The 27,760-nt window shown below is 35.3% G+C and overlaps 1 protein-coding gene across 2 annotated transcripts in view; it reads right to left on the bottom strand.

Moving 5' to 3' along the window:
• Positions 1 to 23,467, bottom strand: part of LOC145670975 (uncharacterized) — a 51,327-nt gene extending 27,860 nt beyond the window's left edge. Inside the window, exons 1-4 of one of the 2 annotated variants that reach the window (XM_081739593.1) lie at positions 23,293 to 23,467; positions 18,132 to 18,361; positions 12,362 to 12,499; positions 7,621 to 7,737 (exon numbers count right to left, since the gene is read on the bottom strand). In XM_081739593.1, coding sequence (XP_081595719.1) covers positions 7,621 to 7,737; positions 12,362 to 12,499; positions 18,132 to 18,257 — 381 coding nt within the window. In that variant the 5' untranslated portion in view covers positions 18,258 to 18,361; positions 23,293 to 23,467. Of the gene's footprint in view, positions 1 to 7,620; positions 7,738 to 12,361; positions 12,500 to 18,131; positions 18,362 to 22,969; positions 23,110 to 23,292 lie in introns of those variants that run through there. The other variant, XM_081739594.1, reaches the window with a different exon arrangement.
• Positions 23,468 to 27,760: the final 4,293 nt, after the last annotated feature.

Genomic DNA, 27,760 nt, shown 5'->3' on the forward strand with positions numbered 1-27,760 from the left:
GACGATAGCAATCAGCACCACCACTCATCACGTGATGGAAGGGGAATGCTAGCGCCACCACTACACAAGAACAGCTATAAAATGCAGATGATCACCGCATCGGGCATCAGTCAATCTTTGCCTGGTCAATACCCCTCTCTTAGCTTGAAGCGGAGCTTTGAGAGATTCCTTACTAGAAAACCGCCCAGCTTGCAACGTAGTATTGTGCTTCTTTTCCCGCCTAGGTTGCGCGGAGCTGTGTGGAACTCCAAGCTCTCTCTCTGCTTGCAGTGGAGCATTGAGAATCCTACAAACTTCACTCAGCTTACAGCGGAGTTTTGTGAGGAATCCGTCCCTTAGCTATCCGGCTTAGGGACATCTACCTTTCCTAAATTTTGGTGAACTTTGTATTTATTTATTTACTGGAACTGTAAAATAAAAAACTCGTAGTGGGAGAAAACGATTCCCGTGTGTATTTCTGCTATTTATTTATTTATTTTATTTTATTTTATTTTATTTTATTTTATTTTTTTTTTTTTTTGTATATGGTAGTGATAATATGTTACAATGGAATAAAACCTATTAATTACTATTGACAACGTACAACATATGTTTTAGCCCCTTAAAACAAGTGTTTTTCTCGACTTTCCCGAAAACAATACATGATAATCTATCCTCAAGCATTCCATTTTGTTTAGTTCGATCTATCTTGCCCTCAAACAATATTATCGTTAACATTAAAGTATAAGAGTTAATGTTAATTTTAGCCTATATCTTACTAACCACATTGTGTAACCACATTGTGCGACAGTTGTGATAGTGTCGTAATGAAAAAGCTTCAGTGTCCGTTTCAATTTTATTACGTGGTGTGGTTATCGCACAGTATCAATTTTTAGGCTTACAAGACAAGTTCGTTTCTCTCTATTTTCTCGAAATCTACGCATTAGGATTTACACTCACCCATAATCTTGTTGAGTTCAATAAGATCTATTAATATGTCTCATCCTTGGACTATTTCTCATGTTAAACGCCAATAATATTGTTGAATTATTTCTCTTCATAATCGCTATACATTAATTAGATCATACTAAGGTGAGGTTTTTTTATTCATTTATTGAGTATATTTAGAATTTCTATTTATTATATATCTACTGTATTCATTAAATATATTGTAGTCATCGTTACTGTAAAAATCTCGAATACCCCAAGAGCAGTCATACAGCTCGTTAAAAAAAGCTCAATCTGATACAGCTAGGTTCTGCCAATAATATACTCATAAAAAACTTAGAAACCCAGATAGGTCCATCCCCCTTTTTTGTAGTTGGGTCTTCAGCAAATCCTGTAGTCCAGCGTTTCCCAACCTTTTTCAACTTGCTGCACACTACAGGTTTAACTTGAATTCTCGCGGCACACCATTATATATATAACTATTATTATTTGTAAATATAAAATACCGTGGTATTTTTATGTGATTACTGATCTCCTTCTTACAGAGAAGAAAGCTCGATCACTGATTTTCCCCCGTGGTAAATCATTATGCTTATTTTTCATTCTAATTTTAAAATAGAAAACAATTACAATGAAATATAGGACTCGGGTTTTTAAAAATCCACTTTCTCTTTCGAAAACTGTATCTAACCTTTAACTAAAAGGGAAGATCACTAAATAACGAACATATAAACATATCTCCTATACTTTTAAAACACAAATGTAGGCAATTTGTATGCATGTTTGCTTTGTTGAATTTATTGAATGATATGTTAAAATTTCAAGTTACGAAATAGTCTGCAACAATAAAGAAGCAATAATGGTCATGACAATGATAAATACGTTTTTCAACATTAAAAATGTACAGAAAAGTAACACATTATGAAACTTAAAGTTGAAGATTTATAGTAGAGGTTCATAGTAATGTCAAATACAAATATACATTTTCCCCTATGTCTTGCAAGTTGGTTCCTACAGAATTAATAATTTGTTTCGATTTCCTCGCGGCACACCAGTGTGCCGCGGCACATCGTTTGGGAAACGCTGTAGTCAATGCTATTTATTGTGTAGTTTTTCTACACTAATGCCATCTAAACAATTCTATAAAGTAAAAAAATATACAAATCTTTCAGGTTTATGTCCGACGGTTATGTCGGCTAGGCTAAACCAGAAAATGATGATGAGAAATGAATGCAATGGTGGAATGAGTAAAGTGGGAGGAAACGGGAGAACCCAGAGAAACCCATGCACACGGTGTTTGTCCACTACAAGGTTCATTTGGTAGAGGCTGGGATCGAGCCAGGGACTCCACGCACCAGAGATGAACTCTCTACTACTGAGCCACCTTAGCCCCTGTCCAAATATACGTTCTTTATCTGGAAATTAGTAATAATACAGAAGTTTATTCAAGCTGGTCAATTCATTTTGAAATTACTAATAACAGACCATAGCAGGCAGGTATCCACTTTTGCTGGCGATTGTACAGAATTATTTTAAATTATAGCTTCCTGTATTGCAGTTTAATGTGAAACTGAGTAATCATCAGTACTCTTACTCTCAGGTCGCCTTAAAAGTTACTGAGACTGTTGCACAGAAGATGGTGTTACTGTCCCGAAACTTTAAGTATATGAGTACTAGCAGATCAAACTTAACATCGTTTGACAGCTGAAGGAAGTAGCTGTGCGAAAGTTTTGCGAGTCTTATAATAGTCAGACGTAAGTCATTGTGCCATGAAGATGTGAGAACTCTCTGCAAAATGGCGCTACATTTTACAATTTTATTTCGATAAAAGCGCAAATTCTAAGGAGGCCCATGAAGGAATGTCTGCTGTTTATGGCCACGATGCGTTGTCAAAACCAACAATCAAAAGATGATTCAGTCACTTTCGTTCTGGAAATGTGAATGTTCACGATGTTCATCGAAGTGGGCGACCAAGTACAGCAAAAGTAGATGATATTCTGGAAGAAGTCAAGCAAGACGAGCATGTAAGCAGTCATGGCGTCACTAAGGACGTAACATACATCATTAAACAGTGTTATCCGTTGTTATCCTCATCAGACACCTCTGTGGTCTGATGAAGATAACGATAAGTTGTCGAAACTGTTACACTGTATTTTAGTTCTAATAAATAAGTGTATATACTCTGGTCAGAAGTGTTAATTATTTTTTTACTGAGTTCCAGAGTCATGATGGATAATAAACAGTGTTAAACCATTTCAAGAAAGGCGCTACAAAAGCAATCTCGATATTTGGATGCCACATGATCTGACTCGAACATTTACTCGATCGAATTTCCATCTACGAGTCTCTACTGATACTTTAAAGAACTCGAGCAATTTCTGAAATATTGATTACGAATGATGAAAATGGATAAACTACGACAAGGATGTGCAAAAAAAATATCGTGGTAGAAGAAGCTTCGCTGTCTGTGGCACATCCCACATTGAAGTCCAGGAAAGTTATGCTGTGCGTTTGACGGAACTGGAAGGGTATCGTGCATCACGAGCTGCTGCTGCCGCCAGACAAAATGGCAGACTGGGACCTGTACTGTCGGCAATTAGCGAAAGTGCACCTCGCAATAAATAAATAAATAAATATAAATAAAATAAAATAAAACGGCCTCAACTGGTTAACAGGAAGTCGTTGTATACCACGCTGGCAACGCCAGACCGCTGCATCTTTAAAAACCTGTCAGAAATTGAGGTAACTTGGCTGAGAAATAACTTGGCTGTCAATTTTTTGACGAGAAACCACAAAAGTACTATAGAGTTGGGATTGTGGTATTCTCAGAGAAATAACAGGTCATCAATAACAAAATGGTTTATATGTGGTTTCATTATGGTATTTCAAACAGCAATAAATATATTCTCAAAGGCCCAATATTTTTAGAAAACCTGATATTACCTTGGAAAAGACTCCACTGGACTACTGTTTTAGTAACATGTAGATACACGAAGATTGAAAGAAAGCAGTCGATTGAGTCGAGATTCGAACCCGCGTCCCTGGCTTACCGTGACGATACATTAACCACTGCGTTACACAATCCGCTTCATGAACAGCTATACATTCTTCCATTCTTGATATCGGTGCTCAAACTTGCACACCTATGGGCTACGTAACAACTCCTGTTGAGGCTGGAGAACAAGTGTCTACACGTATAATTAAATTTGTAGCTTTATAGGAACTGGTGTGATTCGATATGCTCTGAGAGGCTGATCACTGATATCAAGAGTGGAAGAATGTATGACTATTCATGAAGTGGATTAGGTACCGTAACCCACAGTAAGGTAAGGACCTGGGTTCTAATCTTGGTCCAGTCGTTTTATTTCTCTGCATACTGTAAATATTTGTACTTATAGAGGAATAGATGTCATCTACTCAATTATTTCCTCAATTTAACAAATATAATTGAGTAGATAGTTTGACAACCCCATCTGTATGTTTCTATATCACACATTGTTAACACAGCTCTAACTTGCGTCGTTTTGTTTTCTCAGCCCTGGCGACGAGCAAATTTTCCCTAAAAATACTGTAAAGATTAATTTCCTTTAATTGTTAAGTTAATTATGGTAGCCCCCACATTTTAGATTGCTCCTTCCCGCGGTTTTTGCAATAACCTAATTGGAAAATTTAATGAAAAATGTTAACAGATTAAAATTAAAAATTACGGTAAAGAAAAATAATTGATTAAATTAAAAAATAATAGGTAAAATTAAGTTCAAAATTAATCAATTATAATTTAAAATTATGCTTTTCACTTTTATGCAATGAAAATTGTATTATTATCTTAAGTTGCGGAAGTTAGTGTCAAATTTAATGCATACAAAATTAATGGATTGTTGTAAATATATAGATAAACTAACTACCTATTTAACTAACTAAACTAAATAAATAAATAAATAAAAATCTTTCAAATTTATGTTCCAATTATGTCATGTACGCTAAAAGAGGCGATGATGATAATGAATGAATTAGTGGAATGAAGAAAGTGGGAGGAAACGGGAGAATTCCGATAAATTCACGCACACGGTATTTATCCAACGCAAAATCCAGTTGGCGCGAGCTTGGATCGAACTCACATAACAAAGCGAAACGCTCGACCTCTGAGCCAACTGCTATGAAAACATACTGTTTTCAAACACAACTGGTAATTAGGATAAATAAAAATGTCATTAAGAAAATATATCAACGAATGTGTGTGCGTGCGTGCATATGATCACCTTTAATAATGGCGATTTCATCGTTACGAAATCCGTGAGTCTATGACCCAGATTTAAACGCAAGTTGAGGCTATTGTAAGAAAAAGAGTTTTATTAATCCACTTCCGTAGTGGAGCCGCTCTGTCTCATTTCTCTCCAACAAAACAGACAATACGTACGGGTTGAAGAATACGGGTTCAGAATATCGCTTTCCAAGTTCGCTCTATATTGGAATCCCTAAATGTAATTATGGCGGTTTAATCTTCTATATTATAAAGCGTTTCTCAAGAGATAGGGTTTAGATGATGTAAGCGGTATCCAAGTAAACTTGTCAAGAAGTGTACATTCACATATTAAAAGGGTTAATTTCCAAAGTTGGTCGTCCATTTTTAGCAAAATTTTGAAAATATACCGGGAAGAAATGAATAATTTGCTTGTTTGTGTGCTTGATAATGTATAAGGAAAGCGAAAGTTGTATTTATTTTCTTATATAAACGGTTCTATACATGGAACTATTTAGCAAGCGGAGGGAACTACTTGGCGCAAGGTTATCCTTACTTGGCTTAAGGTTACTTGGTAGGATTACGGGAATGTAATGAGTATTTGTTTTGTAAACATGGCTGGTGATAATCAGGAAATCTATTAAAAGTTATGGTTTTACAAATCTAAAAAATACATGATAGAAAATGTGATAAGCAAATAACTGTAAAGAAACGTGGAGAAAGTTATACTTGTTAATGTAAGGGTGAATAACATAACCAACATGGCGGCAAGGGGAACTCTTTACTTTGGGCAAGGCAGTGATATACTGCCAGTACATATTATTGCCGAGCGAGTGTCAGCGAGTGAAGGCGGATTAGAGCCCCGCAGGGCACGTTGGTTTCTGTCTTTCCTTCTTGGGAACTGTTAACTATAATTATTGCGGGAACCGGTTCAGATTAATTGGTTATTGTTACTGCCTTGCCCGGCAAGGTTCTCGGACACAGGTCCCCTTCCTATTTACCCATAATAAAGCTAGAAAACAACGTGCCCTGTGGGACTCTAACCCGCCTTCACTCGCTGACGCTCGGTAATACTATTTGAATTAAATATTAAACTTCAGTAGACAAAGGAACCAATTATTACGTTTTTAGCCAAAAACTAGGCGGACAACCAACTTCGGAATAAATGACTATTAAAATATCTGCATATATAGCGGCGATCATCAAGATTAGGTCAAGATTAATTAATTATATAGAATTCTAACACCAACCCTTATTTTATTCAGTTCGGCATAACATCGACTCGAACTCGAAATACTTTTGCAGGAGGAATCCATTTTTAGCATCACTCGTCGACCCTATACATTCCTTTTAGCCATCTAGTACATATCAGAAACTATACACCTATGCACTACTTCAAAATTCTGTCAAAGAAAGAAACTACAGCTTTAACGTCAGAACTTAACGACATTATCTGCATTTTATTAAATTAATTGTACTGATTGGTTTTACAAACAAAACTCATATTATAAATATACCAGAGATAGAGATGATTAGTTATTACATTATACGGTGAGGTAAAGAAATTGAGGGGACCCGAAACTTATTACTCCATATATTTATCACGTTATTTATATCACAATCAACACTTCATACTCTTTATAACCTTAACTATTGACAGAATCACATAAAATATTTAAATTTATCCGTCAAAGAACTATTTTAACTGAACAACATTTTTAAACTATATCTTGTCGTTGTTACTTAATTAGATCTATATTTCTTACTTTCTTTGTATTTCAATCAACAACAGCACATATATATATATATATATATATATATATATATATATATATATATATATATATATATATATATATAACTTTTCCTCTTCTTCTAAAATGTTAAATTATAATTTTGATAAAACAGATTTTACGTTTATGGTTACAAAATATTCTTCCATTGGATTTAAATATTATTTAATAACTGAATATTTAAATTATTTAAAAACTGAAACTTACTATTTTAATACTTAAATTAAATATTTCCATTCAATTAACACAAACTAAATATAATGTCATCTTATGACCTCTTCTTACTACAAATAATCTCTGAATATTTTACAGAAATAAATATTAAATTTAATTATTTTTCTTCTTCTCTGGGACAAAGATATTAAAAGAAATGTCAGAGCTTATTTTTGTAACTTCTGTAGCGAAACAAATGAAAATTTGGTCCATTACGGCCCGTGAAGATTTGAAATACGCCACAAAAATATTCTTGCAGAATATCTGTTCCACACGGTTTTCCAGAAAGAAAAAAAAAATTTTTTTTTAAGTTATGATTTTTTAACGATTATCAATTAAAAATTATTTCGTTATTTAACAGATTAACTACAAGCCTGCCAATGTCTTCTTAACAAAATACACGTAAAATACCTACATAATTAAAGAAAAGTACACAGTTTTACTCACCGTTTCCACCCCATATTGATTCAACCCGAGATTGTAAACAACTATTGTATGATTGGGGAGAAAGTGTTCTACATTTCGAATTAAACCTACAGCCTGTTGCTCTTGATCGATGTTGACCTGTAAATAAAAGAAAAATGTTAATTTTAAATCTTCATTCACTCGATATTTGAAAGTTTATCTTAATATTTTATCTATGATTCAAGTGCAAAATTACCTGTTATATTCCAAAATTATGAAAATCGGTAAAATGTAGAAGAGGAAGAAGAAAAATAATCAAAACACTTATCTAAAACGTCCTATTATTCAGCTGACCAATGAAGGTTGTCGATTGACAGTTTGGTCAACTGAATAACAAAATGGTTTAAGCGAGGTGTTTCTCTTGTTTCCTTTCTTGAACAATTCAATTATGCATCTAATAATCTCTTCAAAGTATGAAAATTATTTTCTCAATATTTTAGAGTTGATTCGGATTCCTTTACGGTGGGTTTTCAGATATGATTGTTCTGTTTATACAAATGTATTTTTATAAGTACATTTATTGTTTTGTTTTTTTTTCAGTATATATATATATATATATATCCTTTTTACTATGCAGTGTGTTGTAAGAACACTTTTAAATGTTTGTTTCATACAAGGATCATCAATTTCAGCACAGTTGATCAAGAAACTTCACAGGTATAAACTGCAAAAGTGAATCCATATTTTGATTACGTAAACGTATTATTTTTTTACACTTAATATTCTCCTAGAGGTTCTCAGTTATTTCACTCTTCAAGAACGTATGAAAACAACAAGCGCTCATTTTCTTTGCTGTTCCGATGAAGGAATCCGGATCGACTCTGAAATACTGCAAAAATAATTTTCATCACATTTTAGAAATGTACGTTGTAAGTAGTCTTACGATACGAGAATTGATGTTTAAGATTGGGGTTCAATCTCGAACAGTCTACTATAATTAGACAAGATAAATTGGAAAGTAGAGTGATTTAAAGAAAGTGACAAGCACAAACATCAGTTTCGAGAAATGAATTGACAGCAGTCAAGAGGTAGAACGGTACTTTAATCTAGGTTTCATACATAAAACTACAGATTAAGAAGTGACAAAAGTGTGGTGAGAGTCTAAGAGTGAACTACGAATAGCTTAAGATAAAAGGAGAAACCCTTTCTCTCTACAGGGTAACCAGGGATTTTCTATTTTCATTTTTCCTGACTTTTCCAGATTTTCCAGGTCTGTAGAGCACATCTTTCAGATTGAATTTCTTGAGTTTCTAGTATATATTTTAGCTTCTGGGACTGGGAAATCTTTGTTAGCTAAAAGTCGTATTTAAAAAAGACAAAATAAAAAAAGACCCATTACAATAATATCCATCCTCTATATATATTCTTTTTATATATATATATTCTCTTTATTATTTATATATATTCTTTTATATAACTTTACATATAAAATTACATGATTTATTCTGACAACAATAAACAGAACCTCGCATACAACATACTGCAACTAGTACGTAGTGTTGTGACAAGTTTTCACTATGTTACAGAAGTGATTTTCTCAAGGTGGCAATTTCCACGTTGATAGCTTCTGTTTCCAGTCCAGCTTCTTTTGATAACGTTGCTTTCTTCCTGTCTAGTAAAGTAATTTGATCAACGATGCGTTTACGCCCACGCTTTTTCGATTAACTGCATTTTCCTCGGCACGCTTTTTCTTCATGGCTTTCTCATACCGCTTCCATGAAGAACGAACAGATTGAAGAATTTTTCTATTTATTTCCACCGGACAAGGCCCCAAAACTATTTTACACAATCATACACTAACTAATCTCGATGCTTCAATCTTCACAAAGGTTTTCCATCATCATGTACTTATCAATACAGAAAACACTCGCACTTCCGTTAAAAAGAATAAGCAAAATTTTCATTACCTTTCACAGTTCTCCGAACTCATCATTATTTACGAGTAAATCGGGATAAAAAAAATGTCTAGTCGATCTGTTTCAAAATTGAAACTGTCAAACTTATCCTTAAACTCGTTCTGCAATTTAGAACATATTTTATTGCACTGATGCTTTTGTTCTTCTGCAATTCGTAGTGGAGTGTGTTTTTTCTCATATAGTTCTTGCAAAACATAGTTCGTACTGCTTTGACATAAATTCCCATTTGCACAAATCTCTCTAGAAATGAGACAAGAAAGACCGCGCATAAACCTATATTTCATTGGACATTTTTCAAAGATATTCCCGCACATTGATACCAAAAATGTTATACATTCCAGCAGATATTTAAGATTTTGTCTTTCATTAGCTCTGCTAGATTTAAAAACTACTTTGCAGCAAATCTATGTCAACTTTAGAACAGCAGCAAAGTTTATTTTCATCAGATACTTGTATTATTAACAGTTTCAGGGTCGTGTCCGCTTCTATTAAGGCGTCACTTTTAATAAATATCTTCATAAGGCGACGAATGAAACATTGACATTCTGTAGACGAGAAGGGAGCTAATGGCTTTGACGACTGAAATTTAACCAGGAAAGGTTCAACATCAGCACTGCCAGTCTATGCAAGGTTAGCGGATCATCAATTGCTTTTTAAACAATTCTATCTTCCAAGAGGCTTCTTTAATTGTACCAAGTACTTCTTGATATGTAGTAGTAAGTTATTAACCCACTGAGCAACTTCGGCATTCTCCACCCAGTGCCAACTGCACAATTTCTTGGTTAATTTAATAATGCCTGTACACAATAAGAAATTTGCCCAACATACACGGCTGTTCTTGTAAAAGTCTGTGCAAGCTTTTCAAAACTTTGTTAATATTCCAACCAGCAGCATCATGTCCAGTTTGAAGCGATTCATGAACAATATGCTAACTGTAAGGACCGAAGTCGAAGAGTCTGGCACCATCTTCATCTCGTGCAATTTCAGCAGACAAATTGCGATGAAATTTCCAGTTGACACTAGGTCCATCCATGGAAATCTGGATTATTCTAGATAAAGATAAGCCATTAAGAGCTGCTTCGAATTTGCTAATAAGATCTTCCGCAGTAGAATAGCCAAAAAACACATAATTCAAATATTTAACTGATACTTGGTTAATCGTCTTATACTAAAAGCGAATAAGTACATTTATTTGTCCTCGCTGAATTACGTTATTTAGAGTCTCATCGAAGGAAACAACTATATTTGGAAGTTCCTAAGTATTTCAAGTAACTGGGACTTAAAATATTGCGCCAAGCCATACACAAAACATAGGACGAGTTTTTCTGTTCATTTCTTTTTTTCTCCCCATTGAAAACTTCTGAGCTATGATAAAACACGTTGAAATACCTTATCCAAACCAGTGCAATGAAAAATGTCCCACAATTATCTTCATTGGCCATATGATTTCAGCGCTTGTTAACTCTTCTTTGATAACACAGACATGCGGCTAGATTTTGATATTCCTGACACTTCATGTGAAATTTTGTTCTTCTCAATCACTGGATTCACTTACACTAACAGGAGAAGAAGATTTTAGCATTGCTGTTACATCACAGTGTGAAATATAGCTACGTGACTGATAACACTGGCAGCAACAGATTGCAACATTGCATAAGCAAGTCCTGCATAAGCCTGCATCTGAATCAGGGTTGATATTCTGTGCTGATTAGATATGATGTACATCAGTGAAAATGTCTGTTAGGTCATTTAGCAGAGACCAAGTGACGTATGAAAAGAAATAAGAGAATTGTGCATAAACAAAATGAAAGAAGTTTCACGATGGTAGATGATCTTGCTGGATAACTGCACGAATATCTAGGACCCCACGTAACAGTATTAGCAACACATGACAGCACTCCTGCGAAAAAAGTGTGTAAAAAGCCACGTGATGTGTGTCCCCCACTGCTGATACTATAAATAATCTCAATGTTTGCATTTATGTTTTGGATCCTTCTGTGTCTCCTATCAAACACCAAAGCAAAATGAAGTGCAAGAGAAGGAAAGATTATGTTGAAAGAAAACTGAAACAGATAGAAACTACATTTACGGATGCTTGAACTTCAAAACTGTATGAAGTGTCTTGACACACCACTAGTGCAGTAGATATTTGGAAACAGTTCAACCTGCCAGAAATGTGACATGTGGTTTCGTAATCTGAATACAGCTATGACAGGAGCTTCACATTCTGAAACGTTGAAACTGCTTTCTTTTATACCAGATTGTTCTTCGAGAAAAAGAAAGAAAAAAAAAAATCAACGATCTATACCAACCAGTACGAACTATTTAATTTCTAAAGTACGATCAACAAAAAGAAATAAAAGGGGAATCTGGCACGAAGCTGATCTGCACACTGGACATCCATTATCGGAAGAAACAAAATTACAATGTCATACTAGCTAGATGATGAAAATGAGTGTACAAGCCGATGTTGCAACAATCAAAAATTTAAACTACGAATAATAACAGTGAATCATATTGTCTGTAAGGTAAGTTATTCCACCGTTTCGCCTGTGCTGTAGGTCACATATCTTTTAGATCTTTTGCATTAATCTTATTCTCACCGTGCAAAAACGAACATTTCGGCCAATATAAAATAGATGCTTGCGCACTCCAACAAAACAAGACTGAAACAAAACACACAATCAAACTCCGTTACTTCCTATCACATTAGCTTGCATATAAGAATTATTATTTAAGGATTAACTTTCATTAGTTATTTTAAAACATAGCGACTAGTACATTTCATTGAATGGAACATAACTTACGTATGTAACAACTAGAGGAAGACTCGTATTCTTCCATACAGCATCTGGATATAATCTTGGTTCTTCTGTGAATCCCAATAATCTCAAGAGTTTTTCATCGGCAACTAAGCTGTTCTCCTTTTGATCTTCCCAATTATGCTGAAAGAAACATAGACACGTTAGTCAATATAACAACTTCAATTTTAAATTTTACTCTTTACGTTTTGCAATTATTTCTATCAATCTGAACAATTTCAGTGGTTTATATTATTTTCATCCACAAGGTTACATTCTGGAAAATTATTTATCTCCCTAAAACGTTCTCTTGCACTTAAGTGTGTTAAGTACAAGAGGAAATTCTGAGAAATAAAATTATTTGCCAGAAACTGACCCCACTGATGAAGGTAGTAGAAATACTGAACAGTTCAAGAAAGGAAACCATTTCTGGTTTCATATTCCACAATATGCTCTTTAGGCTAAAGACGATGGATGATTAATGAAAGTGCATAATTATGAAATAAATGGTGGAATGAAAATATGGGAGGAAACGGGAAAACCCTATGAAAACCCACAGACATCATGATATACAGCACAACCTCGTGTAGTCAGGGATGAATCACGAAGGTGAGTACTTTACCATTGAGCCACCATGCCCCGGCGCAATAGTTCAGATTATTACAGAACATAAAAAGGTGTAAATGCAAAACTAACAAAGGAGGGTCACGCAGTGGCTTCGCTGAGATCTGAACGAGACAATTGTGCTTGCATTTGATATGGTATAACTAGATGAATCCCAAAGTTATACGTGCCACCGGGCGGGATACCTTGAGTTACAACATATTTTGTAAGTAAAAGCTACAAAAAATTACCAACCAGAATAGTTTGAACCGAGCCATTTGTTCGGAAACGGTTGGGTAAATGGAAAACTTGGCGAACACGTATCCCATTATTTTCAAGGACACACTTTTCGGGATAAAAAAAAATGCCCCTGGGTCCGAGACGGGGTCAAACTCAAAATTTTCAAATGACAAGGAGGGTTGAGTAGCACATCTTTTGAAAACTGTTGCAAAATGAAAGACAATGGAGCAAGTCTCGACTCTCTACGACAACCCTGTGCAAAATGGCGGCGAGTCAAAATGTAAACAGAAACTTTGAAAAGACCATGGCCACCCCTATAAATCGGAAACGGTGAGACAAATGTGAAAACAGAAAAGGAAGTGAGGCATTATTTTCAAAATGGAACGATTTAAGCTAAAACATCTTGGCCCAGGGCCTCCACAGGGTCCCATGTGGGGTCCAACTAAAAAGCTTCAAATGGCAAGAGGGGTTAACTAACACATCGTTTGAAAGCTGTTGTTAAATGAAAGAAGATTTACCAAGTCTTGATTTTCTACGAAAACCCTGTGCAAAATGGCGGCGGTAAAATGTAAGCAAAAGTTTAACTAAAAATCTATTGGCACGTTGAATTCCAGATGGCCGCTTAAAACCTGTATCTAAAGGATAGGCATACCAAACTCTAAAGCTAGGAAAATTAAATTTGGCATTAATGTTGATCAGTTGGTGAAGAAAAGATGCGAAATGTTCAAAAAAGCAACATCTTTAGTTCAAAATACCGCACTATGTATAGAACGCATGTCCAGCTCAAATCACTGGCGTTAGAGAAGCGAAATATGGTATTTACGTTTATGGTTAATAGCAGATATCCACAAAATATCAAAGATATTATCTGTAATTCAATATGGCTACCAACGTGAAAAATAAGCTTGTATATAAAGCAGCTATTTCTTAGAATATTGTGACGAAACCAACGAAGTGTGACGCATCTCAATGTACTAAAATGACTTACACGTGGTTTAGTACTGTTCGCCAATCTTGTTAATGAATAGTTTTGTATATTTGGTATTGCTTGAAATATTGTGATCAAACCAATGAATGGCATACAAATGTAATTATCACGAATACGCTACAATAGATCCCCCAACCTGACTGGTGCAGCAAGTCCTTTATGTATAAATTATATATGACAAAATTTAAAAAATACCCGAAGATATTCAACTTTTGGTTAGCAGCATGAATAGAAAGTCAGAGTTGTGTGTTCATCACGTAAATGATATCGAGAGAATCGTGACGAACGTATCATTAGGAACAAAACATATACGCGTATGTGTTGTTACGGAATGAAATAATAGTTGAAGTGAATAGAAATTCAATTGTTCTTTAGTTTTCCTATTGTTTCTAAATAGAATGACGTAGGTTTTAACCGGCCATCTTGTATTCAACGTGGTCACAGATTTTCAATTAAGCTTTTGTTTACATTTTGACCCGCCGCCACTTTGCACAGGGTTGTCGTAGAGAGTCGAGACTTGCTCCATTCTCTTTTATTTTACAAGTTTTCAAACTATGTGCTACTTAACCCTTCTTGTCATTTGAAAATTTTGAGTTGGTCCCCGTCTGGGACCCTGGGGCAATTTTTTTTATCCCAAAAAGTGTATCCTTGAAAATGATGGGATACGTGTTCGCCGAGTTTTACATTTATCCAATCGTTTCCGAACAAATGACTCGGTTCAAATAATTCTGCCAGCTTTGTAGCTTTCACGTTACAAAATATGTTGTGACTCAGGATATTCCGCCCGGTGGTACGTATAACTTTGGGATTCGTCTAGTTTTAACGTATCAAGTGCAAACACAATTGTCTCGTTCAGATCTCAGCGGAGCCATTCCAACTGAACAAATCATAAACCTTCTCTCTTCATAACATAACATGAGATAAACTGGATTGTTGCATTCAAGGTAACGTGGAATTTCTTATTTAAACCAATGCCTTAGCCGTGCTGGAATACCGCTTATCGTGAAATCAGCGGTCAAACAGTGTTGCGTCTGATCAGAGCAAAGATGGGTGATCATTCGTACTTAAGTCACCAGAAATAGAATCGTGAAGACAAGTGGGGAGCTACTTCAAAGAATGGAGTAGCGAACATTGGTCTAGAAAGCCCACATTAACGGAGAAGGAAACCGACGTGTTGACCATACATCACCCCAAAGGCATGAGTGCCATAAACCAGCGGGTAGGCCCTGGCTCTTCAAGGACTATTGCGCAAGGAGTTCGAAGAAAACTACTGTCTACATAATAATACACTCGGATAGGTTCCCTGTAGTTTTGGCTACCTAATTTTCGTACATCGTCTGCTCTTTGTCAATGAGAGAATAATACGACTATTTTACAGTAAAGAAAAATATACCAGATGAGAAACTTATTTTCTTATGCAAACAATAATTCAAAATAAAAAACCAAATCAAAAATTTCTATCTAACGCTGTAATCACAAGTTAAGCACATCACAATGTTGAAAATATGAAGGCGTTAAATGTACAGCAATCTAGAGTACTTTACGGAGAATATTTTGCACTAGTCTGCTGAACTACCGACTGATACACAACAATGACTAAGTTTATATAATACAATTAAGTCGAATATATCACGAACCAATCTCAGGAAAAGGAAGACCTAAAACGCAATTCTCCAGCATAACTACCACCGGTAATTGAACGCAGGTCCTCCATGTATGCGTTAACTATACTGCTAGAAGAAAGCTCAGAGACACCAAGGAAAGAGGTTAACTACCATTCATATCAGATATGCCGATTGGAGATTAAAACAAGTTTTCTCTCCCAATACACTCACTCACGTGATAAACGTAAATATCGGCGGCGTCCTCTTTGTACCTCCCCCCCCCCTACACACACACATCCGGAGGTGTACAGTATAACTGAATACAGCTAAAAATTAATTATAATTTTCACAATAGCACTACATATTTTAGAATTAGGGATTGTTTCTGGGTTTTCAGCATCTATGCCATATTAGCACGTCACGTATGAGGGATGACCTCCTCGGCGAACACTATCCGAGGAAGGGGAAGGAAGGAAGCAGCTTAGGACCGGCATGTTAGACTACATATTTTAAAATTAGTGACATAAGTAACCATCTTTGCAAATTTAATTGTAAATTGAGAATTTAATTAATTACACTGTTCAACAATGAAAATGGAAACTGATCAAAATCACCTAATTCTTATTGATTTTGTGGTGCTGAAAACAAAAATCGAAAACTAGCTTTCATTTTTGTTTTACAGCCCTGTGTAATAATAACGTTATAGTAGTGAGTAAAATGTCACACTGAAGTGGCACCACCGGAAGAGCTATAGCAACATTCAATTTCTTTCCGTTCCGTATCTCAGTTGTGCTCTGCTAGCATGCAAACAAACAACTAAATAATATTTATCAGTGTTCTCGGTGTGGTTTTTGCAAAGCGTAGCACATAGAAATACATGTGTTTGCATGTACGTATATTTCTGAGCAGTTCCTCAGAATTTCTCGAAAAGTGTTTAAATAGACAAAAATGCCATGATATTGTGTAAACAGTGAGGACAATTTCTGTTATGCGTGTGGGGAAGTGACGTTTTCTTCACAAAAATAACATAGATCATTAATATATATATAAACTAACATTGTTGTTTTGGGTGTAAAACTGGAGATCAAGATAAAGCTTAGAAACTCCACACTGTTTGCAACAGTTGTGCCATTAATGTGAGAAATTGGATACATGGAAAAATACGCGCAACGCCTTTTACAATGCTCATTTGAGAGAGTTAAATGACCTCAACAGTGATCGTTACTTTTGTATAGTTCCCCCCCCTGTCCGGAAGAAAGAAAAAGCGTACATTAATCTATCCTAACATTCCATTGCGATTCACTCAGTTCCACACGGAGGACTGACTACCTGTTTCTCACTCACTCCAAGAATACAATCTTTCGTCTGATGATGATCAACAAGCTAAATCAAGTACTTCGAAGGACCCTGAAGCTTCAAGTAAACCACATCGACTAACTCAAGAGGAGCTATGTGATTTCATTAGGGATTTGAATGTCTTACAAAGCAAAAGCGAAATTTTAGCATCACGGCTACAACAATAGAATTTACTGCTGGAGGAAAAATATTTCAGTGTATGGGAACAGGGAAAAGATTTTCACTTCACCTTACCCCCACTCCCATCCCACTATACCGGAGTTAAGAGAGAAGATTAGTTTCCCCCCTCCCCCCGTTCACGAACATGTTCACCAGTCTACAGAACAACTGTGAAAAATACTTGCAACGTAATGGTGAACATTTTGAACACATGATGCACAAGCGCGATTCCTCTTAAATTTACAATATATGTTGAGAAACATTCAGTTAACATTTGACAACATTTCGAATGTTTCATAGGTTGTATAACAAATAAACAAATAAATAAATGTCAACTATATGTTTTCAGTACTATTTGTTTCGCCGCATATACTAATTACACACTACACTATATATAATATTTACACACTAAATGCACGTTATGTTTTGCACATGTCAACTCTATACATTCGATTAGCCTATCGTACAGAAGGCTACCTACTTTGAAATATGAAACAAAGGTATAACATCAATATGATTGGTTTGCCTTACAACCTTCCTTACTCTTAAATAAAAGAATAATTGAAATTAACTTTGTGAGGATTGAGTTCTTCTTTTGAGCAATGCTATCTGAAAATACCAATGAATCAAAATTTTAATACGTAAATAATAATTAATACTTGTTTTAAAGCTGGAAAGTTAAATATAGCCAAGTTATTGTTGGTAGCAGTTCTTTTTAGTGATTAAAAAGAATAATAATGTTTGGATGGAAATTTATATTTGACACGGTTGTCAGTATCTTGTCAGTAAATAAATTACCAGTCTTAAAGAAATCGTATAAGCTTACCTTAATATTCTGCAAATGCTCGGTAACAATATTCTGAATATTTGGTCGTTGATTTCCAACCAGGCACAAGAAAACACTGGTCCCCACAATACAGATAAGAAAAAGTACAAAATTCTTGGTCCTCATCTGTTGCCGACCACCAGGGCATCGAAGCAGCTAATCTCTTAGAGTTAACATAAAAACCTTCGTTTGGTCCCTTTTAATCTACACATAGGGCAAGATTTAAAAACCTGTGTGAGAAAGAAACAGGAAACAGTTATACCTGCTACATGAACTGATAGAACGCATATTATATACTAACTAAAGTTGAACTTATTAAAACATTTGAATTACAATTCTACCATGAAAGTTTCGGCAAAAGAATTATTGCAATCCTCAGATCCTTTCAAAAAACTACAACTTATATCGCTTTTGAGCCTTTCCTGTATACAATCACTTATACACTCTCAGTAGTAATATTTCGACGAAATTCTCTTTGGACCTTTATACCTCATATTTGTGTGCACTAACCTGTATCCTGTAAAGCTATCGATTAATAATTAAAATGTCAATTATTTCACTTGTGTTATATTTATTTCGCTAATAAAAATACTTGGGCAAATAGAAAAGACACAATTTAAAATTGTACCTTGACCATTTTGGTATCTTCTGACTAACACATTTGAAATCTCAACCTTTAAAATCTTAGGGCTCGCCAGCTTTGCAGAATACAACTTAGATCACAGAAATGTACTGCATTATTCATTATAGCTTCAGAAATATTTAACATGTTTTATTAAAACAAAACTGAAGAAGGTATTGTATACATACGGTATTACTAAAATTTGTAAACAGTTTTGACAATGTTTATCATCGGTTTCATCACACACACACACACACTAGAGGTAACGTGTCTGATGAAGGCGATGTTAAATTGTTGGAAATGTTACACTAGTTTTATTGATACATATTTGGTACTTTGGTCGGTTTTATTTTATTAATATATATAAGGAAATACGAGACAAAGATATAAAGAGAATTTCGTAGAAATATCACTACTGCACACAGTACGTCAGTAACGATACTATTATAGGATAAAGTTTATTTTAAGGAAAAATATTAAATAGTTTCCATATATCTTTTAGTTTCTTTAAGAGGAGAAATAATTTACGTTTTATTTATTGAGTTGGGGAAAAGTTTCGGTTTGGAACGGAGGTTTAATAATGCTTTTTCAACATACAGTACTCGTGTAGTGCATGTTTCGGCTCAGAGCTTGCTATCATTAGTAATTTGTGTTGCCTACTACAGCAGTATAAGCGTAGGTTACGGGACTACCCTTAATCTATGATAAAATTACTTTATTCAAAGATCTCCTTCTTCCTTTGCTCTTTCATTGTATTAGCGTATTTGAATAGAAACCTTGGGAACAGCAGGACAACAATTTCTTTTTCCTTTAAAAAAAAAAAAAAAAAAAAAAACATATAAAATGCAATGTAAATATTTGTTCAGCCTATGCTCCCACATAAAATGTGATTTATGGGCATACGAAATAAGCATCTAACTGAAGTGTTGCATAACTAACCTAACTGAGGCAACCCTTTTGCTGAGGGAAGAACTTCCTTTATGATTGGGCGAAGCAAAGTCTGGTTGAGGGCTTTCACAGCGCAAACACCAGACTTCCTTCGAAAATGGAATCCGATCTGAATGGAAGTGATGCAAATTGTAATAAGCGTTACGTGAAACTAGTTTAGCTCAGGACTTCTTGGGCTAGTTTTCATTCCAGGACTGTTACAAAACCAGTCACTGATGATAGGAGCTCAAGTGTGCAAGGTATAACGAACTACTGTGAGCATGACTCCGAATGACTAGAAATATCAACAAACTAAAACGGTCAGCACCACGAGTTCAAAGGTAAGCACAAAGTTATTTAAATTTACCATAAATAATTCCCGTCCCAACGTCTATGCTACTCGACCTTTGGTCACTCAGGCTCCTTAGCTACCCGGTGAATAACAAACCAAACAACCTCCTGCAAGCACCTTAAGAAAAGTGAGTTAATTTTCAAATCACTTTGGGACGAATTTTCCACATAAAATGCGTGTGTGTATAGCTATATAAGCATATGCTGATGTAGTTCTACAGCACTGATAAACTGATCTTACACTTAAAAGTTGATTATTGAAGATAGGAATTTTATTCAAACGTAAGATATATATATATATATATATCCTTTTCTTGCTTAATACACAATTTCTTCACACAAACTAGTACAAGGCTAATAAATATTTCAAAAAGTAGTAATGTAACTTTCCGCTAACGAATGACTCATTATGCTCTACTTAAATATTTTATACATGAATTGAGTTGATTTTGAGTTTATTCAGCAGCGAGGCTATATGAGACGTGGACCTACTGATGAACGTGGAATCCGAACCACATGAGCTCCCGCCGGGAATCGAACCCGGGCCTCCGACGCCAAAGGCGCGTACGCTAACCACTTAGCCACGGAGGAGCTCTATGTTATGCATGAGTCTTAGCAACAACTAACCTTGCACCATGACTTTTAAATAAATAATTACAAGGAAAGAAGAAAAAGAGAGCAACTATAGTTTAAGGCACTCATGGTTCAGTGTTCGAATCACAGGTGATTCGAGTACTGAATAAACAAGTAAACAAACAAAAAACTTGAAGCCGTTAATCTGAACATTATTCAATAAATAATTAACTAACTAATTAATTTTAAAAACATAGGCCTACATACCCTCCTGAATATAGGTTTATTTTTGGAACAGTTTATTCCTTTCGAAACGTACCCGCACGAAACCAACTACAATAACTAATAATTATGGTATATATATTGGCGTTGTATTTTATTTCATTGGCCAAGGACGGCTCCCTACAATTTTGCGGGTTACATGAGTCCTACAGATGTGTCAATCCCATGCGTGCGTGCGTACTTCTGTAGTTTGCGGTTAAAGTTTGGTGGGGATTTACAAAGATGTTAAAAATTTTCCCGCCCCGAAAGGGTTATGTGAAAAACAAATGTAAACTCAAACATAACCATAGTCTTAATTCTGAAAGCTAATATTACAAAAATCATTCTAATACCCATGCGATAATAAGCCTATATTATCTAAATGCCCTTTGACGAAAGAAATAAAAATAAACAAACTTAATCCAACGAGAACAAAGCTATAGTAACTTTTGCTAATTAAACATACACATTGAAAAATAGATCTTAACTAAAATCGGAATTTATCATTTATTTTCATTAAATACCAACGTGGAAACAGAAATCCAACCGCAACTCTATTCGCTGACAACACTACGAATATTTATGAATTGGATCTCCAAAGTCACGAACATATCTGCTACCCGTTAGGTACTCTCATTATATCAAAAAATATTTTCTCGTAAATCCAACGTTCATGAGATACATCACATAAAAATATGAGGTAACTTTAAGCTACCGGTAATATGTTCAGTTATGATTATTTATTTCACATGTTGCCACAGGCCCGATCACTAGACAATACAATTAAATGTCACTAAAGAACCAATCATTGGTACCAATTTACTGTACAGATTCACATACTTGTAAAATTTACAGAATAAATCTTTAATAATAAACGAGTGTACAGTGTATATAATAGAAGTACGACCTGTTTGTTGTGATCTTACATGAAAGATGAGTATATATGTAAAAACAAAACAAAACACACACACACACAAAAAAAAAGCTGAAAGTGTAATCCGTTGAGCACGAATTCATTCGCCCATTAGATACACATGAAGCATAGTGTACAAGTGAAGTTACCTGATTCAGAGTATGCAATATATGAACTAGCCAAATGTTGACGAAATCACTGAAATGTTGAGTTGAAATAGCACCTTTACACTGTTAAGATTATTTACTGTGTCCTTGCTGGAATTGTAAGTAATGCTGGAGATGACAAACTGTGACTAAGTAACATTGCATGATAACGTATTACCCCTTCGGGGCTTCACTGCAGCGAACTGGTTGCATTCATGCTCTTTAATGGTAACTTAACACAAGACCTGGAAAATGATTCTGTGAAATACAGCCAGTCGATTCAGTGAAAAAAAAAGTATGTATGGATCCGTAGTATGTAGGTATCTATACCTAATCTCGTTTTGCAGCATCTCCACAAATTTGGCGCAAATGAACTGATTAATGAAGTGATTTACATGGTAATTAGAACCAGAACTGTAAAAAGACAATAAACTGAACGAATACAACTGAACGAACGAACTAAACTGAACGAGGCGTGTGTGTGCTACAAATTATAATAGAACCCACAAGATTAAATGATATATACAATTACTACTCACTGAAATTTTGCAGTGCAAGGGCGATTAGAAAACCTAACATGCATTCTGTTTATTTTTGATACTGACTTGACTAAATCTACGTTAAGATAATTGTAGTAAACGTTGTTAACGAAAAAGCAGAATTTTACTTTTAATTAAAGTATTTTCAATGTCACCATTATTTCTTTGTTTGTGTGTGTAAATTCATTTTTCTTATGATGAAAAGTCAGATATCTAAAAGCCTATCCTACTAATTGTGGAACAGAGAAACAACTAGGTTTTCTTCTAAACGATAAATACATGGAATTAATTTTGTTAATTATCGGAAAACACCTCATGAAAAAATGTATTGATGACTATCAATTTCACAATTATTTTGAAAGTTAAATTAATAGCGAAACTACCACAGACCAAATTACAGTAAAGCTGGTAATCCGAAAGACATCAAGAAACAATATTTTGACACAATATTTATGTTCGGTTAAGATCAACGGCATAATTATCTACATATTATGCATTCAACTCACTTTCATCCAAAAAGGTAACACACTTGCACCTTCTTTTCACTTTCGATAACTGACCAGAGACAACCATGCTTCTATTGCTTACTACACAAAAACACTACTCAAGATGCAACTTCAGTTCTCGGCAGTGGAAAGTGTAGTCAGTACATTACCTAATTGTGTCCCCGCTAATTTGTGTGTTCACTCGTAAGTAGATCACGACCTACATTTCCCTTCAGCAGGACTTCTCGGAAAAAGAAAGTTCTCATTCCCAGTCACAGATTGCAACACTTATTTTGTTAGGTTTTGTTTTGAAAAAACAACTTCATGAGCCCTTGATACTATACCTATTTATTTGCCTCTTCGTAAATGACTCGCTGATCTGTATCCGTAAAAAATAAGCAGCATCTTTCAATCTCAATAGAAGCGACAAGCGAGCGCTTTTAACGCATGCACTTCACACACCGACCACAGGCGACACACCTTTCAGCGTTTCTTATCGAACGTGAATGATGCTTCTGCTGCTTAATTTACCCATAGCATGCTTTTGTGCAGGGATCAGATAGATACACTCGCTATGTCTCCACCAAGTTACTAGAAAAAAAGTATACCGGAGACTTACACAAGGATCACAGCAAAGTTATTTATAATTACAATTATATTGTTTCAAATTAAAGATTTTAAAACGGTAACTGCTTTATAAAATCTTAAATCATGGAAAATATTCGGAAGGTATAGAACATCTCTTAACAGTGCCGCTAATAACATTGTGCACTGAATATCAGTAGACTATACAGAACATTCGCTCTCTTCGCGGTTTTAAACCACTGATAATAAAAATCACGCAGAAATAACATTATCGAGGCTCATACCGTACCAGTCTTCGCAATATCCTACGCACAGCAACGCAACGCAATACAAAAAATACAAAAAGTCTTTATAACTCCTGTGCGAATCATCACAAATTTTGCGTTTAGGAAAATTTATGAACTATACCCGGTGGACATTGATTGTAATTACAAATTAATTTTATAATTTTAGAGAACTTACATCACATTTTATCATGCTGAAATCCATTGAAATAACTCACATTTACCATAGACATCACGCTACAGTACAGGACTTTTTAGACTTGCATAATTTGTAAAAGTGAACAACATAATTATAGTGAGAACAACGATAATAAATATTAGTGAGGAAAAGCAAAATTCTTTGATTATGTATAAATTGTACCTAGTAGTAACTGCAGCTTTTAAGGATAATCTGAATATTTGTGAATATATTGAAATCAGTCACGACGCCAGCTTTAAGTTCTTAGGGGGGCAAAGGAGGGGCAGATACATTTTCAGGGGGCGGCTATTTGCCATACCAAAAATGATATATTTATTACGTTTGACTTATTTTACATTACATTGTGTAATTTCGTTGCTGTTTTCATATTAGACTAGGGTGACCAAATCATCAACTAGAAAAAACGGGACACCTTTTATTTCTGAATAGCTTGCTCCCCTAAATATATATTTTTAACCTCTCCGTTCTCTCTCTCTTTTTTCTTTTTCTTTTTCTTTTCTTTTTTTTTCTTTTTCTTTTTTTTTGTATCTCTCACTAAAATGGGCAAATGTACACTTTTTCGTTTTAAAAACTATTGCTTAGGTTGTGGAATTAATTAGATAACAACTAAATATCAGCAGATAACAAAAAATGAAATATTTTAAAACATTACTAAAAATATATGAGCGCTCAAATCTGTCACTGACAGGATTTATAATTACTCTCAGCATCGGATTCCAACTCCTTTTATTTGCACTTTCTTACTTTTGAACATTATTTATTCCACTTACAACTATTTTTTTTATTTATTTATTTTTTTTTTTTTTTTTACTTTCACAGTTCTGTACCTTTGTTTCCCTTTCGTAGGGTGTTACATCTTAGTATATAGTTAGTCAAACTATATAGGCGTACTTATAGTTAGTCAAATCACGGGGTGTACTGTTCTGATCACAGCGCCTCAATCTTCCACCGTACGAAACAGAGAGTAAAAACAATTACATTTGTTCTTCATAAGACTTTCAGCCCCTTGCAATGTCGTCTGCGGAGTGGGGAGGCTTAAGAGGAAAATCAATGGAACCACCACATCCAATACCCCAAATGTCGTAATGACGTTGCTCAGTAATTAGACATATTCCAATATAATCATATAGCCAGGGCCGGCGCGAGGGGGGGTCGAGCCGTGCCACCGCCCAGGGCGGCACGTCTTGTGGGCGGCAAAATTTGGAAAAAGAAAAGAATAGTGTCAAAATATAATGGTTCGTAATAGGCCCACATGGAAAAATAAAATTGTGTTTACCTGAGAATGTAATTAAACTTAATTCACTCATATTCAGGAAAATACTCACTCAGGAAATTCAGAGCATTTCCCCTCATTTTCAATGATCAAACTACTAGCCACAGGTATCTCGTTCCAGATTTCCCTTGCAGCGGCGGAGATAAGATTTTCAACTAGGGCGGATAAGACTATCAAGTGTCTTTGATTTTTTTTTCTTTCTATTCAGCAATATTCTAACGCTCCACTCCAAGTACGCAAAAGGTACACCTTGTCTCAAAAAGGTTGAGCGCATTCTTTATTGGTGTTTTGAGGCAATAATTTTCTAAGTCCAGCTTCGGGTATCTTCGGGAAAAAGTAAGCCAGGTTCGAACCTCCACGCCAGCCTTTGCAATCGGGAAAAAGTTTGCAGATGTGTTTTTCTTCTTTTAAATATAATAAGACTTGTTACCAAGTGTTTAAAACAGCAACATTGATTGAAATACTTAATGATACAATATTTCGAAACTTTTTTTTTTATGTCAGCACATGCTTGTTTATCATTTAGCTCTCCATACGTAATGGAACATTTAAATACGTTAAAGAATCTTTCCATATGTAAAAGAATGCTCAAAGTTAAGAAATAGAATATAATTATCGCCTGAGTACTAAAATAAAAGTCAAAGTAGAATAGAAACAGCGTTTGTAATGGATATGAATGTCATAATTATCTTGAGATCCGTTATACATCGCTAGAAGCATAGTTCTAGAAGTCCTTGTGTTAGTTCATTGGTAAGCTGTCGGATTTCAAATCATAAGGTTGTGAGTTCGAATCCCGTCTAGGTTAATCGTTTCTTTAAAATTATATTTTCCGCAATGCATGAAAAATTATATAAAATAATTACATTAGAATACATAAGTTGTGTATATATAACATAATCATTGCAGAACATAGTAATTATTATGTTTAAAATATAACATCTGAGATAATTTTCACAGTAGGTCGGTATTATATATGAGGATGTAAATACAACTTAAGAAACTCGTTCAATAGCAATAAATAAGTTATGTAGTGTATTTATTTGCATCTATTTGTCATATAGATGTAACTTCTCAATATTCTCATTACAGCATGTCATTTACATTCGTGAAATACAATATATTCCTACGGATATAGAAAGTGTATAAACAGAGTATCCAAAGTCGTATCCTGCTTCAAGACACATAACTTTTCCCGATCCCCTTAACGTCACGGGAAGAAACACAAATTCTCTTTAGAACGGAATGTCGTTACTTAGAGTCTCATTCCAATACGTTGAATATGCTTTTGTATATTCATCTCTCTCTCTCTCTCTCTCTCTCTCTCTCTCTCTCTCTCTCTCTCTCTCTCTCTCTCTCTCTCTCTCTCTCTCTCTTTCGCTTTGTTTATGTGTGTATGTGTGTGTGTGTTGCGGAATATCCCAAGTTGAATACAACATTTGCCAAGTATATGAGCATCATTGTCATCGAATACCAGAAATTGAAAGTCGTGTTTCTTAAGGTTGGGTTTGCGTGTTCATGTTAGCTCACTGGTAGAGTACTGACTTGCCAATAAAGAGGTCTTGAGTTCAAAGCCTACAGCTAATTATCATTCTTTTGTTAGTAGGATTGCACAGAAATCGGATACAAGGAGTGGTTTACTTCTAGAAATATTTTCAGAAGCGTTTAGGTAGCCCTGAAAAGGGCTGTTTTCGGGAGTTAAGGCGGGGACATTAATATTGTGTCCAAGACCCTTCTGAATTTATTACACGCTCCATTCTTCTGGGCATGGAATCTATTACATGGGTGACAAATCTATCTCCTTCCCCTACCTCCAGCCATGCTTCGGAAACAAGATGCTACAGGTCATCCTGAGTTCTTGGTGGATCTGCCTCAGGCCAACTTTCCCTTAGAGTACGCTTTACTTCTGCCCACATATTTTCCATGAGATTGAGGTCTGCTCCACGAGCGGCCAGTCAATTAAACCAATCTCAGGGTGCCCTGCGAACCATTCCTGAATCACACGGGAAGTATGTATTGGCGACTGGTATTGCTGGAACTGAATTACACCATCAGGCTGAAATACCCGTACAGATAGCACCATGATATTACTGATAATGTCTAAGTACTGAAGATTGTCCAGATGTCCTTCAATTCTATGAAGCTGTCCTGCTCCGCGACTGGAAATCCAACCCCAACATAAAATAGATACATGGCCACTGCGATTGCAAGCAGCCACATATCCATGGTCATATCGGGTGCCTCTCGGACGATACACAAAACGGGGTCCCTCCTTTGATGTTGTGAATATGGATTCATCTGAGAAAACTACGTTTTCCCAATTGAGACCCACATTCGCCTGTGCAAACGCGAGACGGTAAATTTTGTGGTCGTCTGAGAGTTTTCCCTTCACGGCAGCAACACGGACACGTAACCCAGCATGACGAAGTCTTCGCAGAGCTGTATGCTTACTACCAGGAAAGAGAGAAACTTCC

Source organism: Thermobia domestica, chromosome 15, assembly GCF_964235325.1.
Source record: "Thermobia domestica chromosome 15, izTheDome1.hap1.1, whole genome shotgun sequence".
NCBI classification, from domain to species: Eukaryota; Metazoa; Arthropoda; class Insecta; order Zygentoma; family Lepismatidae; genus Thermobia; species Thermobia domestica.